This window comes from Bison bison, unplaced genomic scaffold (genome assembly GCF_000754665.1).
Source record: "Bison bison bison isolate TAMUID 2011002044 unplaced genomic scaffold, Bison_UMD1.0 scf7180017864104, whole genome shotgun sequence".
Lineage (NCBI taxonomy): Eukaryota > Metazoa > Chordata > Mammalia > Artiodactyla > Bovidae > Bison > Bison bison.
Genome location: NW_011494676.1, coordinates 67,206 through 85,166, shown reverse-complemented (window position 1 = coordinate 85,166; position 17,961 = coordinate 67,206). Strand labels below are relative to the sequence as shown.

Below are 17,961 nucleotides of genomic sequence, written 5' to 3'. Positions count from 1 at the left end.
TATAAAACTGAAGCCAAAAAAAAAAAAAACAAAACCTGAAACAGACATTTTATCAATTAAATCTTACTTACCAAATTCCCAGCACATATTTCTTCTTTGGGCTTTCCTTGAAATGATGATTGAGTAGTATCTAGTAGTTTTCTGTTGCAGTAAATATGACCTGATTTCATAGCTATATGATTATTCTAACAGATTGTGGTTTACTCTGGCAAGTGAGACGTATTCAGAGAGGAGAAATAGGCAGGGGCCTGATTTATAGTACTTTATAAATCAGAATAAAAATTAGAACAAAATTCATGATGTGATAGGAAGCTGTTAAGAGTATTTTAAGCAGACTACTGATGTCCGCCTTGTAAAGATTACTCTGACTTCTCTGTGAAAAATAAGCTCTAGGGCAGCAGCAATAGAATTTGGAAGCTCAATTAGATAATTTCAGGAACACAGGTAAGAAGTGGTGGTTGCTGGGCTTGTCCTAGAATGAAAGTGGCAGTAGAAATGAGAAGATAGATACCACAAAAGAGAAGTGATTCACAGTGACTTCGGCCTTCTCAAAATAATGCTAGACACTAGATGGCAATTGAGTAATCTATTCAGAATTCTAAGGAAAATGGTTTTTTTGTTAATAATTTTATATATTTATTTTTGGCTGTAGTGGGTTGCCCTTTCTGCGCAGACTTTTCTCTAGTTGTTGCTGGGGAAGCACTACTCTCTGGTTGCGGTGCACGGGCTTCTCATCGCCATGATTTCTCCTGTTTGCAGACACAAGCTCTGGGGCTTACAAGCTTCAGTAGTTGGCGGCACATGTGCTCAGGGATGCACTTGGAGATAGAGCTACAGAACGTGATAGATTGACTATGGAATGCGAAGGAGAAGAGAATCAAGGACAAGTCCTAAATTTTATACTTGAAGAACTAGGTGTGTGTTGGTTTTTGTACCAAAATGGAAGACTAGAGCTAGAGTTGCAGGTTGGAGTGAAATTCAGCTCTTCTGGTCACATTAAGTTTGAGGTGTCTGTTAGGCAACCCAGGTGGAAATGTCAAGAAGGCATTGAGATTTCTAGAGAGAACTGTAAGGACTGGCATAAAGAATTAGGAATCGTCAGCTCAGGAGTGGTAGTTACAACTTGGATGAGTTCATCTGGAGAGAACATTGATGATAGAAAAGACAATGTGCCCAGAAGTAAGTCCTGGGATCTGCAACTGGAAATTGGACAGAGGGGATAAAAACATGTGAGACTGAGAAGAGACATGAGATCAGCATGTGAGATTGAGAAGGACAGGCAAGGCAGAGAGAGGACAGTGAGCAAAGTGGGACATAATGTGGTAAGTTGGATATACAGGAATGTGTGACCTAATTAGCCTAGTACGTAAGAAATACATAATTAACAGGAAGGACAAAGAGGAAAGAATGATCAGTGAAATAATTCAGATGCTGCCCCGTAATGAAAGGGTCTGTGTTTCCAAAGTGAAATCAGGTTCTAGCATAACAGATGCAAATAGATGCCCACTAAAGCACGTGGTAAAATGTGATCATTATATCCACAGCACACCGAGGACAAAAAGAAAATACTGAAACTTTCTACATAAGCGAAAGATACCACAAAAAGAATTCAGAGTAACTTCAGCCTTCTTAAAATAATGTCTGTAGTTAGATGGCAATTAAGGAATCTATTCCGAATTCTAAGGAAAATTATCTTTTATATGTATATAATTTTATTTGTTTCTTATTTTTGCCTGTGCTGGGTCTTCGTCGCTGCACAGGCTCTTTTCTAGTTGTGACAAGGGGGGTGCTACTCTAGTTGCCGTCCGTGCACAGGCCCCTCACCACGGCGGCCTCTCCCGTTGTCATGGCACAGTGTGTAGCGCACGTGAGCTCGTAGCAGTTCCCGGGCTCTAGAGCACAGGTGCAGTAGCTGTGCTGCATGGGCTTAGTTGCTCTGTGGCTTGTGGGATCTTCCCAGATCAGGGAGCGAGCCTGTGTCTCTTGCATTGGCCGGCAGATTCTTTACCACTCAGCCACTAGGGAAGCACAGGAAAATTATTCCTAACCCAGAGTTCTAAACCCAGGAAAACTATCAGTTGTGGGTTAAAGTAGGCTAACGTTTTTTTAGACATGAAATACCTCAGATTTTTCCATTATTTCCCCTCTCAGAAAGTTACTGGAAATGTTCTAAGTGAGGGGGAAAGACAAGACAGAGGAAGGCATATACTGATCCAGGAAACAGTGGATCCAGCTCCAAAGAAGAGTGAGGGGAATCCCACATGATAGTGAAGTTAAGGGGGCTTCCAGGCTGACAGCTGTGCCCTAGATGTAGAGAACAGCCAGTGTGAGAGCAGATCAGACTTGGCTGCAGGAGAAGCTTGTGGGAAAGAGGGTTTGATAGAAAGCCTGATGTGTCTGAGTATCATCAGAGGAAATCAGGAGGTAAATTTAAGCTGAATGCATATTGAAAACTAAGCAAAGGAAAAGACAGCTGTTAGCTTTAGCTACATTGTATCATTGATGTTTTACTTGTAATAAAATTGGATCCTGTAACAATGTTTAGATTTGATAATGCTGTGAGGGTTCATTATAGCTTTTTTATAGGTTTGAAATGTTTCATAAAAGTATTTTCACATAACCACAAATATGTTCCTCCCCTGCTTAAAACTCTTCAAGAGCTTTCCACTGCACTTTGGGTTTTATTCTGACTCTTAATCTTGGATCACAAGACGGTGTACTGTCTGACCCCTTCCTATCTCTCTCCTTCCAAAACTGTTCCAGCCACACTGATACTCTTCAGTGCCTGGATCCAGCTCACTCAGTGTTTGCCAGCCTACCTCGAGAGCCTTTGTACATACTGTGCCCTCTTCTTGGCATCCTTCCACTGTTGTTTGCATGATTATCTTCTTTGACCTTGAGCTCTCAGCTTTGCTGTCGCCTCCTCAGAGAGACCTTTCCTGGTCACTCTAAAACTAGGTCATTTTCACTCCTTTAATTGTCTCATTCAGAGTTTGTCCTTTTATAGTATCTGTGACAACTTTCATTTTATTTGTTGACTTGTTTTTGGTCTCTTTTTCCATTAAGAGGTAATCTCCATGAGGGCAGGAACCTTGTTTCTCTTGCTTACCATTGTATCATCAGCAGATTTTACCCAGGGCACAGCACATAGTAACCACGTAAATCCTGTTGAATGGATGAATGGTACTCTGTTAGCTGTTCTGAAAGTTCCATGTGGTGGTGATTAGTAGTAGTTGTTCAATCACTCAGTCCTGTCTTGACTCTTCCAACCCTATGGACTGTATCCCGCAAGGCTCCTCTATCTGTGGGATTTCCTAGGCAGCAATACTTGGGTGGGCTGCCATGTCTTTCTCCAGGGATATTACCAACCCAGGGATTGAACCCACATCTCCTACATTGGCAGGTGAGTTCTTTACCGCTGAGCCACCAGGGAAGCCCTTAGTGGTGCTTACACCTGAATTCACATTCTGGACTTGTCCTTTCCAAACTGATCCTGTTTTAGTTAACAGAAGATATGAACATTAATACTTTCCCAACCCCAGTAGAGTTTTAAGAGACCTAACAAAGTTCTTTCTTGATGTGGTATTGGTTACATGGTGTGTTCAGTTTGTGAAAAATTGGTGAGCTGTAGACTTTTACATATTTTTCTGTCTATGTGTATTATGCTTTAATGTTTTCATAAATTAAAAAAAATACCTTTATAGGGCTGCTGTAAGGATAGAATAAGAGAATGTATATAAAGCATTGATATAATGCCAAACACAAAGTATATGTGCTTGGTAAATAGAAGCTGCTGTTACCTTTGCCTAGAGAGATTTTACTGATGTCATCAACTAACTGTACTGTTGTCATCTTTCTAAAAGCAATTGTCTTCCTTAAATTCACACACCATAAAAGTAAGAAGTTAAATCATAACATGAAATAGAGTATAAAAATAGATACTCCCTAAGAATATGACAGTTTTCTCAGTGTATTATCTTCCTTTAATGTTGATATTTACTAGCTCTCTGATTAACTTCAATAGTTTATTTTTTAAATAGTTAAGTTGTAATACCTTAAACTAGATAGAAATGAGCTCCCTGAGAGGAGTGATCATGACCTTTTCCATTGCCGTGTTCTCACTGTCTAGTATAGCTCTTGGTGTTTAATAAATGTTTACTGAATAAAAGAATGAAAATCAATACCAAAAGCAAGAGTCCCGTGAACTTCCAGTTCCTCATCTTTTGCTCCCTTTCAGTATCTATTATATGGGCTTCTGATTTCCTTAAATATATTTTATTGTATCTGTTTCTACAGGCTGATGTATTTTAATGGCTCTTAATCCATATTCACATCCTGGTTCGCTTAGCTTTTCTCCAGGTGTTGGGCATTCTTTTATTCACTGTAACTGTCTTTAGTGCTATAAATATCTGTATTAATTACTTTTCCCCCTTCTGAGTTATTTCTTTGAGCTATATTTCCAAACAAATAGAAGAGCATAGACAGTTCAGTAAGTCTGCTTATTTAGATCATTACCTGATAAATGATGACACCTTAAAAATTGTAACAGTTCTGTGAATGTAACAGATGCTCTAGTGATCATGTTATGATTGATTTTATTGTGATCTCCTCCCAGAGTTTATGAGTGTAACAAACGCTGCAAATGTGACCCTAACATGTGCACAAACCGGTTGGTACAGCATGGCCTGCAGGTTCGTCTGCAGCTCTTCAAGACCCAGAACAAGGGCTGGGGTATCCGTTGCTTGGATGACATTGCCAAAGGCTCCTTTGTCTGTATTTATGCAGGTTAGTGATGAAAGGGTTGCTTTCTGGGGTTAGAACATGGTGGAACATTGAATCAGAGACAAGTTGAATTTAAGAATAAAATGCTTAACCTGTGAACTAGGAGAAAGAAGAAGACAGAATTTTCTTCTATAAAGAACATGAGTGATGTGACTGTCTGAGTGGATCAGGAAGGGTCAAAAGTGCTTCAGGAGAATAAGAACAAAAAGGGATGAAATTGTGGACATGTTTCAGCAGAGAGAGACATGGTTTTAGAAAAAAATGACATGTGTCATTTTTCCCCCCATCACTCTACCCAGAGATTCAGCATAACTTAGGGAGAATGGGGTGGCAGAAAGGGCAAGATTTAAAGCTCCCCTTACTCTCACAGTTAAGACACTAAGGAGGAGGTATCATCAAAGGGAAACAAGAGACCATAATGAATGTTATTTGACTCTGTACTGTGGGGCTGGGTATTGATGAAATGAACTTTATTCTTTCTAAAAGCTCCTCATAACCCTGGAAGGCTTTCTCTTCATTCCCAGGGAAGATCCTGACAGATGACTTTGCTGACAAGGAGGGCCTAGAAATGGGTGATGAGTACTTTGCCAATCTGGACCATATTGAGAGCGTGGAGAACTTCAAGGAGGGGTATGAGAGTGATGCCCCCTGCTCCTCTGACAGCAGTGGTGTAGACTTGAAGGACCAGGAAGACGGCAACAGTGGTACAGAGGACCCCGAGGAGTCCAATGACGACAGCTCAGATGACAACTTCTGTAAGGACGAGGACTTCAGCACCAGCTCGGTGTGGCGCAGCTATGCTACCCGACGGCAGACCCGGGGCCAGAAGGAGAATGGATTGTCTGAGATGTCTTCCAAGGACTCTCGCCCCCCAGACCTAGGGCCCCCACATATTCCTGTCCCTCCATCAATCCCTGTAGGTGGTTGCAATCCACCTTCCTCTGAAGAGACACCTAAGAACAAAGTGGCCTCGTGGTTGAGCTGCAACAGTGTCAGTGAAGGTGGCTTTGCTGACTCTGATAGCCGTTCATCCTTCAAGACTAGTGAAGGTGGGGAAGGCCGCACTGGGGGAGGCAGAGGGGAAGCTGAGAAGGCTTCCACCTCAGGGCTTGGCTTCAAGGATGAGGGAGACATCAAGCAGGCCAAGAAAGAGGTAAGCAGTGGCAGGAAACTCTAAGAATTGTGGCTGTTACATAAGTTTGATGTGACAAACTTAACGCAATCTCACGACGAGACCATGAGTGCTTTTGTTATCGTTTTTGACCATACCACATGGCTTGGGGATCTTAGTTCCCTGACCAGGGATTGAACTTGTGTCCCCTGCAGTGGAAGCACAGAGTTCTAACCACGGGATAGACTGCCAAGGAATTCCCTCACCATGAGTCTTCACATGCAGATGATTTATTTGATGGATTTTTATGGCAAACCTGATTAATCTTCCCCCTGATACATTCCTGTGGTGGTGTAGTTGCTAAGTCGTGTCTGATTCTTGTGACCCCGTGTTTGTTTGAAGAACCAAATTATTTTAAAATCAGCCTGCTGATTCATTCCAAAGTGGGGGATTTAAAAATAATTTTTTAAAACTGCTACCTCAATTTATCTACATCATTGTTTTCATTATAGTAGAAAAACAAGAATTGATCTTAACATATTTTTAATGATGTTGAAACTTAGCACATTACAGGTGGTGAACAGTCCCTTGTCCTTAGAATATTCTGCCCATGGTGTTTTCCATGCACATTTTGTAATGCCCTATTATTGGGAAGGGTTAAAGACCCCTCCCAGTGGGGCTTCCTGATGAAAATGATCGTTATTCTCAAGTTGGAGAGTAATTTCTCCACACACACCCCACTTGAGATAGTGTACCTCTCGCTGGCTGATATCTTTAGAGGTCATCTGAGGTGAAGTCTACAGTTGTTGGATATATTATCTAGAACCATGGAGACATTCAGCCGTTCACTCGTTCTGTTTTCCAGGACCCTGATGACCGAAACAGGATGTCAGTGTAAGTGCTTTGCTTTTTTACCTGTTTCCAAATCTTCCTTCTCTCGAGCCTACAAAATCAGCCTGAGAAACAGCCAGTAAACCTGACCCCTCTCATGTCTTCCTCTCCCATCAGAGTTACTGAAAGCTCTCGAAATTATGGTTACAATCCTTCTCCTGTGAAGCCTGAAGGACTTCGCCGCCCACCAAGTAAAACTAGTATGCATCAGAGCCGACGACTCATGGCCTCTGCTCAGCCAAACCCTGATGTAAGTGGCCTTTCTCAAGCTGTGCCTTACCCAGCCTCCTGTTTTACTCTAGAGCGCGAGTAAAGGAGCGTTCTTCTCGTGTCAAGTCTGTCACCGTAATTACTGTTGGATATTTTCCTTTTTCTCTGGTCTTGACTTCCTGCCTCATTTTCCTTCATCCAGCATCTAATCTTGCTATAGTCTCAACCCCTTCATGCCTAACTGTACCTAAAAGCAGGGATTCCAAGAGGTCCTTTGCATTTACTCGTTTTTTTTATACATATATATTTTTTGGCTTCACCAGGCCCCAGGTGCTGCACGCGGGATCTTCTATCTTCCTTGCAGCATGGAGAATCTTCTTTAGTTGCAGTTTGTGGGATCCAGTTCTCTGACCAGGGATCCACACCAGGTCCCCTCTCCTGGGAGTGTGCAATCCCAGCCACTGGACCACCAGGGAAGTCCCTCTCCATTTACTCTTATTCCTTCTTTTCACCCTTCTGCTTCCTCAGGATATCCTGACCCTGTCCAGCAGCACAGAAAGTGAGGGGGAAAGTGGGACCAGCCGGAAGCCCACTGCTGGCCAGACTTCAGCCGCAGCCGTGGACAGTGATGATATCCAGACCATCTCCTCTGGCTCTGAAGGGGATGACTTTGAGGACAAGAAGAACATGTCTGGTAGTCTGGAAGAATTTGTGGAGTAGTAGGAAGGAACCAGTAGGGGAAAAATTCAGATCTTAGGAAGCATCCCTGGGAAGACTCCCTGACTTCCAGCTAAACTGTTAATAATGTGTGACATATCCCCTCCCTCTCTTCTTTCTAGTTCTTTTCCCTCTGCTTCTGTATCCAGCAGATCTAATCCTGCTTGAAAAAAACTGCCACCTTGGGCCTTTGCCTCAGAGTCCCAGCTTATTGGTATTCCTGAGGTGCACTGGGTGGGATAAAAATGGAAGCAGGAAAAAAAAGGAAGTAGAAGGTCCAATCATGAGGTGGGGTGGACCTAGCCCCATTCTTCTCCTTCTCCAGGTCCAATGAAGCGCCAAGTGGCAGTAAAATCCACCCGGGGTTTTGCTTTGAAATCAACCCATGGCATTGCCATTAAATCAACCAACATGGCATCTGTGGAAAAGGGGGAGAGTGCACCCATTCGTAAGAACACACGCCAGTTCTATGATGGGGAGGAGTCTTGCTACATCATCGATGCCAAGCTTGAAGGCAACCTGGGCCGCTACCTCAATGTGAGACCCCTTTCGCTCACCTGTATGTGCTGGTTATCCCCTAGTCCTCACATTTCTAGTTCTTTTAAATACAACTCCATAAACCCATCTTTTCTCATTAAAATTCTTGATTGCAAAGGATCTTTAAAGAGGTGCCTTTCCAAATCTCTGTTGCCATGGGAGGATCAAATGGCATTGTTTTCATCCAGCTCTCACTCACCCCACAAAACCAGATTCTGTTTCCTTGGTTCCAAAGTGAATCTGTACTTAAACTTACAGCACAGTTGCAGCCCTAACCTGTTTGTCCAGAATGTCTTCGTGGATACTCATGATCTCCGCTTCCCGTGGGTGGCCTTCTTCGCCAGCAAGTAAGAGGGAATCAGGAAAGGGGATGGGTGGGTGGGAAAAGCCCAGGTTGGGGAGGGGCCAGGACATTCAAAGGGCCTGTCTTCCATCTGGGATCCAGCTCCCCCTGCACATTCAGTCATCACAGGCCTGGGTTTCTGCTGTTTGACCACACCCCTTCCTCCTCTTCCTCTTCAGGAGAATCCGGGCTGGCACCGAGCTTACCTGGGACTACAACTATGAGGTGGGCAGCGTGGAAGGCAAGGAGTTGCTTTGCTGCTGCGGGGCCATCGAATGCCGAGGGCGTCTTCTTTAGAGGACAGCCTTCCTCCTAACCTTCTGAACCTTCCTGAACTGCCCTTTCCTCAGGAACTGGGTCTTCCTGACTATTGAATTCTGACCCCCAAGTTTCTAGTCTAGCTACTCCCCAGCTCCTAGTAGATAGAAATGGGGGTTCTGGATCAGGAGACCCCTTCCATTGCGGTGCTAGCAGGCAGGGCCCCTCCCCTGCCTCCTGAGGCACTGGGGGTGGGAGAGGTTACCACTCTAACCTGGGCCTGACATCCCTCCAGTCCTCCTGTGGCTCACCCCTCCCATCCTACATTTGTTCAAGTGTTCATCCTTTTAACAGACTTTATTCCTAGAATGAGGGCTGTGTATTTTACTATCCCTGGTTTGTATTGTTTCTTGAAAGTAACAAGATGTTAAAACTAAGATTGTGATTTGATTTCTTTCCCTCGGTTCCCAGTTCTAGGTCTTGATGAGAGATGAGCTTTTCCCCCACCCTTCCCAACAGGCAGCTGTCATTAATCCTGACCTTTCTCTACTTTGCTTTTTCTTATTTGCCATGTGATATTTTTTAAGGTTACATAACCATGAGGAAAGCATGAGGAAGACTACCTTAGTTTATTTAGTTGATCACTCTTCTCAGTTCTTAAGAGTCTCAAACACTTGTTGCCATGTTTTACTTAATCTTTAATATATTTTAATTTAAAAAAAAAAACCATTAACAGTACATTTTGGTCTGAAGTGGTCCCTCTGCTGAAATGCCAGGTGCTAGCTGTAATTCAGGCTTTAAAACCCAAACCCCAAATGTTTAATAAATAAAAATTAGAACTAGTTGCCATTCTACTCCAAACCAGCTAGCCTAGGGAAAGAGGCCAGAGAAAGGAGGCAGTAAGATCTTGGACCTGTGACTACAGGGACAGCTGGCAGAGAAGTAACAGAAGACTGTCTGAGCAGTCCACATTGTGGCCCCCACTTTTTGGCAGAGGTAGGATAAGGGTCACGTGCACCCACCTACACTCAGTTCATTTGGATCTTAGAAGGGAAAAAGTTAAAAGTCAGCTCAGCTTTGGTTTCTGGTCCAAGTTAGGGAGATTAGAAAGGTGAGCCTTGGTCCAACTTTGGCAGAATGAGGCCCACAGGTGGGACAGTAAGGCACGACCCTGGCTCTGGAGGTCAGGGAGTCAAAGGCAGACAGACAGGGCCAGATTCTGAAGAGTAAGGAATGTGACTTATAACCCCCACCCCCAGAACTGAGGAAAGGTCTCAAAATCAGTAGAAAGGACAACTTGGAAAATAAGACCAATCCCCCTCCCCCAACAAAGGATATAGCCAACCTCCCATTCCTGGAGATGGGCTGATAAGAATTTGGTTTAAAGGCAACTGGGTGACAGTAGCAGGGGGTGGGGCACAGAGAAGAACACGCTCCTCTCGCTTTCTCCTTCTCCCCAGAGCTTAAAGTGACCCTGTGGGGAGGGTGGGGTATTTCCTTGGCTTTATACGTTAATCTGAGGGGCAGCAGGGACAATGGTTCAGTCATTCTTACGATGGTTGTTGTTGAGGATGGGGTGGCCATTGGCCAGGGGCCGGTTCTTTGCTCCTCCCCCAGCTGCAGCTTCCTCCCCCTCTGAGCTCTCTGTTTCTTCTCGGTCACTGCGTTCATCTTCTACTACCTGTGAAAGGGATGAGCAGGGTTACCAACCCCTAAGGACTGCCTCTCTCGGTGGGCTTTTTCCAGCTATACCCAGGGCCCCACAGTAGGTTTTAGAGGGTTGCTGATATGGGAGGGAATTTGGGCCGTTCCTAGAGTTGAGAGTAGTAGGGCCTACAGAATGGAGACAGAACCATTACCTTTCCAGTTATGAACTTGTGGGCCATGCGCAAAATGAGGTAGGCCCAGAAGATATGCAGCAGCTGTAGCACTCCCATCATGAAATTGAAGAAGTAATAGCCAAAGAAGGCGGGATAGAGCTCCAGTGGGTACACCAGCGTGCAGTGCAGGATCCTTGGGATGGGGAGAGACAAGAACTGTTAACACAGAAAGGAGGGGGTCAAGACTGAGGACAGACAAATGGGGCCAGGGAGAAGATTCCTGATTTCTTCAAACAGTCTAGTCTGGTATCCTACTCACCAGAAGGGCAGGATGACCAGTCGGGTGATGATGAAGACAATGGCGAAGACGATGAAGATGTTGTTGCAGGTGTTTTTCCATCCCGCGTAGTTAAACATCTTGGCTGACTGTGTAGATAGCCCCCACCGATCATCACGGGCTCCTGACTCCCATATACATTCATACATACATCCCACTTAACCACACTAGCTCTGTGCCCCCACCTCCTTGGTCCCAGGAACACCCACCCCCACCCACCACCACCCCAAGCAAAGGATAGAGGGACAGAAGAACCTGCACCAGGGTCCCTAGGCTTGAAGAAATGCCCAGGAAGCCTTACCTCTAACAGGTAGTCAGAAGAGTCGTGCAGAGCCATGATAAGAGTCCCTGCTCGGACGTAATTGGCAAACCAGGAGAAACTGATGAGGATGATGGTGGCCACGTGATGGATGATCTGCTCCTTGAAATCCTGTAGAAAAGATGCAACCTCCAGAGGACTGTTTCCTGTTCCCTAGCTTCCGTTCTTCCCCCTTTAATTCCACTTATCCCACAACTCCATCCAAAGCACCCAGAAGTCAAAGGGGAGGTGGTTCATACCGCGCTTCATTTTGGCTCCTACTCTGGTACAGCCCCATGACTCACCTTTCGCTTGACGTCAGAAGCAATGCTGAAGAGCAAGGACCAGTAGAAAGACAGTTCAATCATGTAGTACCAATACTGGGAAGGGATGATGCTCTGAGAGAGAAAAAAGGAAGTTTAACGGACCCCAGAGCCACTGGACCCAGTGGTCTCACCTCTCCAAACCCAGCCCTCCTTGCACTTAAGATTAACACCATGACTGCAGTCCCTTCTGCCACGTGTCTGAGATCAACTCTTCACAAGGATGTGTATGTCCCAATCCTATCCTACACTGATTCTCACCCCACATAAGGACTAATTACCCCATATAAGGAATCAGGACCCATCATGTACCTGTATGGGATATCCCTCCCAAACTTTCCTCAGGTCATAGAACCAGGGTTTCTGCAGAGAAATGGTAATAAGAGGTTAAAGGAGGAGGCACCTAAATTCTGGGCTTCACCCCACCTTGCCAGAGAACCTACTCCCCCACTTGCCCTCCCCAAGTAATCCCCACTCACGTCTACAATGACGGCCGTGCCGGCGATGAAAGCAATCAGGTAAAATGTGAATCTCCAGCTGGAAGAGGAAGCAGACATGGCTAGGAGAGTGGAATGGAAGAACGGCGCAGCCCTCCCCCCAGATACCCTCTCAAGGAAATACTCAACCAAATGTGCCTCCTCACCCGGGAGTAATTTCTCCACGTACAGCTGCAGCCCCACCTCCCAGCAAAACACAGTAGACCTTCCTCTGCCACCCAGTTTCTCTTGCCTCAACTGCCCCTACCTTGCTTCTCGAAACTTCTTGAGGAGACTGGGCCGGTCCTGGTTGCGACGGCGGCGGAACCAGCGCTCTACCTGGCGGCCAGAGAGCCCGCTCTGCCGTGACAGAAGCTCCACATCTGCCTGGGTGGGGTGAGAAGCCCATTATGTTCTGCTTCACTCGCCCTCCCCGCCCCTCTGCCAGTAATGACCCAAGTTGGCCCCATCTGAAGGGAAGGGGAGATGCCTTCCCATTTCTGCACCCCACCTCCTCACTCCCTACCAGGACTCAGTAACTCCCAGAACAGGGTCTGCAGCTCATACCTGTTTGGGCTGCTTGCCACTGGTCATGTAGAAATGCTCCAAAGTGGGGTTTGGAGGTGCCCGCAGCCGGGTTTTCTCTTTGACATTCAGGAGGGCAGCCAGTGGTGTAGCCACGTAACTGGGGAAGGGATAGGAGTGAGGGGTGTCTGACTCTCTTGAAGCAGGCAAGCCTGTTAGCCCCTAAACTAGAGGGCCTGGAGGGGGATATTGCAAGCTCAGGCAACTTTATCCTGGGCCTCAGTTTCCCAGCAACCCCCTCTCTGGCTGCCTTGGGCTGCCCATAGCTGACAAAGCTGCCTGTGTTCACTAGCCACCAGGCGGGTGGAGGGCAAGAACAAATAACCATTGAAGGAATGGGCCTGGGGGTGCTGAGCCCTCAGAAAGACAATGCTGCCTTTAGTGGGGGGCACACAGTAGGCAGGGACCTGGGTGGTGAGAACACCAGTGTGCAGGACCAATTAAACAGCAAGAGACAAACTTGAAGTACAAGAAACTGCAGCTGGGAGCCAAGGAAGGCATGGGGGTAGGTTGGTATGCTCACAGCTCAAAGAAGTATCGAATGATGAGGAAGAGCAAGGCCAGGGGTAGTGTGATATAGAGGTCAGAGGCTTTGGCGTAGACACGTCCATCTCGGTCTTCTAGATCAGCCCAGGTTAAGTTCACAGGGAGCCACAGCCGTTCCCACCAGAAGTAGTCATGTAAGGTCTGGAGCATCCTGAGTGAGGAAGGGAGAAGTAGAGGGCATCAAAGCAGGCAGCAGTGCAGAAGGAGACGGAAGACAGTTTTCACAGTGTAACAAAAAGAGCAGGGGCAAAGACTCAGGCCCTGGGCTCTGGTCTTGGCCATGTGGATGAATCAGTGTGCCCATCTGTAATATAGTGGCTTTCCAGTTCTAACAGTTACTCTTAATATCAACCAAAGGTGACATTAACATCCCCTGGAAGTCCTGATTCCCTAGACAAGAACCTTGGGGTCTCGCCATCATTTTGCTATTCTTACACGGAAACTAGACAGGATCTAGCCTAGAAGCCGTGGCCAAAAATCTTAAGTGAAATCAGAGTCATCATCCCTTCCCCCCACCCTCCAACCTCTTCCTAGACCTCCCATGTGTTAGTCACTCAGTCATATCTGACTCTTTGTAACTTTATGGACTGAGCCCGTCAGGTTTCTGTCCATGGAACTCCCCAGGTAAGAATACAGGAGTGGGTAGCCAATCCCTTCTCCAAGGGATCTTCCTGAGGCAGGGATCAAACCCAGGTCTCCTGCATTGCAGGCAGATTCTTTACCATCTGAACCATCAGAGCTCCCAAATCAACCCATAACTGGAAGCTTCCTTGCCAGGGAGCCCAAGAAAGGATTGCAGGGCTGGGGCAAGACCTTTCTCCCCCTTCCCTATAACCCACTGAGGCAGCAGGTCCTAGGGAAAATTAAGAGGCCAGAATAAACCAAAATCATGCCCCCAAATAGTGCTGAGCTCAAGGACAATCAATGGACATCAAAATACTGCACACAAAATTAATAGCCCATGCCCAAGCCATCCATTCCCAAACATAAGGCAGAAGGACTCTATGTGAAGCCTATTCTCAGAAACAAAATGAAGACAAGGCTGCAGGGAGTCAGGAGTTGGAGGATAGAGAGTCGATACAGCAGACTAAGACATCTGGTAGAATTAGGAGCTACTTGGATTAAGGCTCCTTTGGAAAATAAAATACTAGTCTGCTCAGGGAACACCCATCACAAATACCCTCAGTGCTCAGGAAAGAGCTGCTGCTTTGTACCACCTCCCTCCCCCGTTTCGTCCACGGAAAGAGAAAGGATCTACAGGGTGGTGGTGACCACTTGGATACCAAGTGAAGGAAGGTACGATCTGAGGCTCACGCGGGAACAGCAGCTGCTTGGAGCTGAGAGAAGGAGCAAGATGATGGTGTAGAATCAGCGATGGTGGTCCACACAACTGGCAGTCCTAGGACTCAGCAGTGAACCCAGTAGGATGACAAGGGCAAAGCTTCCAGGCTACCAAGCCCTCATCCTCCGAGGAGGGAGGCCAGGTAGGTGGTCTCCAGGCTGGCCTTGAGACTAAAAGCTGACACAGAAGGAAGGTGGTCCCCTCCCTGCTGCGGAGGAAATAGAGTTGGGAGATTGTTCTCTGCTGTGAACTGGAGACCAACCGGTGCCTCGCTGAAGGCTGATCATATCACAGCTGAGCTGGGCTGCTCCACAGCTCCGCCCCCACCCACCACAGAAGCACTTGCGAAATCCCTCTCAGCCTGTCACGGGTCAGCATTTCAGCTCAAGGACTTTACCCTCTTGTCCCCACTCCTGGTCACTGCTCTTTCAGATGAAAGCAGAGGGCAGCTCTGACAGTAAAGGAGTTTCAGCTCCACCCGCCCCCAACAGCACGGGTACTACACACATACACGCACGCACACACACACACACACACATTCCAGGCCTCAGCTCCTGAGGACACTGCCCCTTCCCTCTCCACCTTGGCCAGAATAAATATTTAATTAGTTAAAGAGATGGAAGCCTTCGGAACTGAACAAAACTAAACACAGTTATCAGAGTAGAACTCTCCCCACACGACAGTGCACACAGACACACTTTTTTCTTTGAGAGAAGTTGTAGAAAATTTAGTAGAGAAGGGACAAGGCAGAAAGCCTACATGCGGTGGCACCCCTCCAGCTCTTCTTGCCACCTCCTTTGCTTAGTCTGATTGGAGGTGAAGAAACAGACCTGACTCAGTCACCTGACTGCTAGTCCCTTGGGGCCCAATTTGTCCTCCATTGAGGACTAAAGCCAAGGGTACTGTCTGGCCTAGACATTGGGCCCCATTCCTACCCTGGTCAGTGGAAACCGGCAGGTAAGTTTCTTTTGTCACAGATATTTTGAGGATTAAAAAGACTCAGAGGGCTGGCTGGGATCCTGGAGGCCAAGCATAGAGTCCCTCTCCATGACTCCCAGGGGCCCAGGAATGCCTCATGCCTACAAAGAAGGTGAGGAGGCAGAGAAGCAGGCAGAAAGTCAGAGATGGGTCAAAGGCAAGCGCCTGGACAGCGCAACTATCTCAATCCCAGGACAAGGTAGCACCTGGCCCCTGCCTGCTCCAAACAGGGACAGCAGAAGATGGTGTGAGCAGAGAGTGTGATGTTTCGGGAGTTCTGAATGGGGGCTCTCTCACCCCCGGGTTTCAGGCTTTCTGTGACCACAGCCCTCCCCTACTGCCCAGCACTTCCATTAGCAGAGGAGTGGTGGCCTGGACCCTGCCCCTCACCCCTGGAGCCTAGCCCAGCAGGAAGAGGCACCAGATTCAGCAGGGTCAGGACTTCGGACTCCATGTGAGGGGGAAGGGAAGACAATAGGGGCTCCTGGGCCAGGCCCGCCAGCTGCACTTATACATCCCCACAGAACCTACCAGTCCACTCCCAGTGGCGTCCCTGGCACACCAAGCCAAGCAATGGATCCCACCAACAAAAAGGTGGGTCAAGAAAAGGGAATGTGCCTTCATGCCAGGGAGACATGTGCCTTCGTGCTTGCTTTTCTGGGTCACATTACTTAATTTCCTGGTGGAGAAAATCACACCTGTAGGTATTTTTCCACTCAAACGATTTACTCCCCCACACACATGAAGAAACAATAGGGTGTGTGCATGTGTATGTGTCTCTGTCTCTCTCATGCACAAATACACCTGCCTCAGAGACACAGACACCACTTTATGAGGCACAGGCTGGAGAACGGCCAGCTGAGCAGGGATTTCATGGGCATTGGATTACCAGGAACTTGAACAGAGCTCCACCCAGCTGCTACCTTTTGCCCAACTCTGACTGACCCATCCCAGACTCCCACAGACAGATGAAAAGGGGCAGAGAGTCCCCAAGGGGACTTGTAGACCCAGTCTGCTAGGAGGGCAGAAGTTTGAGGCTATGAGGAAGAGATCTCACAGACTCAACGTGATAATAGTCCCAACGGCTCTCAGAGTGTGGAGAAATAATTGAAGAAGATACAATACAATCAGTAAGGGAAGAGAGAGTGACAAAGACAGGATCCCAGAGGCTCCCAGCTTTCACTGGAGCCTGGCGGTCTACAAAAAAGAAGTAGAAAGAAGTGGCAGAGGACCTGAATAGTCCAGCTTGTTGAAAACTTTTTCAGGCAGCTACACCAGGTCACAAACTAGAAAGCTGTGAGCAATGGATGAAGCCAAGAAGAGGTGTGTCATCCCTCCAGGCTGAAGTAGAGGTCTCAAAATTTTAGTTTTTCTGTGGCCCCAACACAGCCAAAGACTGCAGGAGATTACAGCCCCCAGAGGGAGAGAATGACTGGCAAATTCAGGAAGTAGATGGGGATGTGGGGGGCTGGGCGGGCAGGGGGCATGCTAAAGGCACAGTGAAGGATCGGCCAGCCTGTGGCCAGTGACGGGAAAGTGAAGGCCCTCCCTCCCAGAGGGGAAGCCGGCCAGAGGCCCCAGTGAAGGGAGTGGACTGTGGGGTACCAAGGAAGACAAGGAACTCTCTCTCTCTTCAAAACAGGGTTTGTGCAGGTCACTGTATGATTAGGGTCAGGCCCTGAGGGAGGAGGCTGCAGACAGTCCTTACCCTTAGGAGCACCATCACAAGCCCAGTCAGCCACCCACATTAGGCCCAGCCACCTGGACTCCGCTATGGGACTGCAACCTCTGCTAAGACAGATGTGGGAGTGACTGCCTGCTGGAGGCCTTTCCTGATTCACTTCTCCAGAAAGAGGGGCTCACTCCATTCCTCAGGATCCTCAGAACCCCCTATCTCCTGTACCTGGCAACTCAGGTGAAGAATCGACCAGATTTTGACACCAAGAGTCTACCTTAGGAAGTGAACCTCTAAACTCAGGCCACAGATTAAAACCCCACACATGCAATTAACCTACTTGCCAGAGAGCCTCCGGGCCAGAAATTAGCAAAGTGAGGCCCAGAAAACCAGTTTCACCAGCAGCTCCCCCTACCCCTGCCCCACACACCCCATAACGGTATAAGAGCCTTAGCCACGGGGCGGGGGCCAGGGGCAGACACTCTGAGCCACTCCTTCCTGTTTCCCGTTAAGCACATGGACGCCCTGACCTCCCTCCCGGAGTGGGCACAGTGAACCGATTAGAAAAAGCTTCACTCTCCTCTCACTCTAGCCACGGGATTCCCCAGCCAGGGGCCGCGCCGCGGGCTCTCTGCCAAGCAGGGGGCTCTCGTGCAACTGCTCACCGGACTTTCTCCTCCCCAAAAAAAGGGCGCCGGAGGCTCGGCCGTCCGTGGGCAGCCCCGCGTCCTC

At 47.5% G+C, this 17,961-nt stretch overlaps 2 protein-coding genes across 8 annotated transcripts in view; one reads left to right on the top strand and one right to left on the bottom strand.

Annotated features, from left to right (window-relative positions):
• Nucleotides 1-9,584, top strand: part of SETDB1 (SET domain, bifurcated 1) — a 32,102-nt gene extending 22,518 nt beyond the window's left edge. Inside the window, exons 15-22 of one of the 2 annotated variants that reach the window (XM_010838674.1) lie at nt 4,616-4,785; nt 5,307-5,935; nt 6,759-6,787; nt 6,902-7,034; nt 7,523-7,688; nt 8,037-8,248; nt 8,507-8,595; nt 8,771-9,584. In XM_010838674.1, coding sequence (XP_010836976.1) covers nt 4,616-4,785; nt 5,307-5,935; nt 6,759-6,787; nt 6,902-7,034; nt 7,523-7,688; nt 8,037-8,248; nt 8,507-8,595; nt 8,771-8,888 — 1,546 coding nt within the window. In that variant the 3' untranslated portion in view covers nt 8,889-9,584. The remainder of the gene's footprint in view (nt 1-4,615; nt 4,786-5,306; nt 5,936-6,758; nt 6,788-6,901; nt 7,035-7,522; nt 7,689-8,036; nt 8,249-8,506; nt 8,596-8,770) is intronic. The other variant, XM_010838675.1, reaches the window with a different exon arrangement.
• The window catches only part of CERS2 (ceramide synthase 2), a 15,866-nt gene continuing 7,434 nt past the window's right edge, over nt 9,530-17,961 (bottom strand). The window contains exons 1-11 of one of the 6 annotated variants that reach the window (XM_010838680.1): nt 17,895-17,955; nt 13,212-13,385; nt 12,671-12,788; nt 12,372-12,490; nt 12,107-12,164; nt 11,940-11,990; nt 11,610-11,702; nt 11,308-11,436; nt 10,989-11,095; nt 10,709-10,862; nt 9,530-10,530 (exon numbers count right to left, since the gene is read on the bottom strand). In XM_010838680.1, the coding sequence (XP_010836982.1) occupies nt 10,390-10,530; nt 10,709-10,862; nt 10,989-11,095; nt 11,308-11,436; nt 11,610-11,702; nt 11,940-11,990; nt 12,107-12,164; nt 12,372-12,490; nt 12,671-12,788; nt 13,212-13,384 (1,143 nt within the window). In that variant the 5' untranslated portion in view covers nt 13,385; nt 17,895-17,955 and the 3' untranslated portion in view covers nt 9,530-10,389. The other 5 variants (XM_010838679.1, XM_010838676.1, XM_010838677.1 and 2 more) reach the window with 5 other exon arrangements.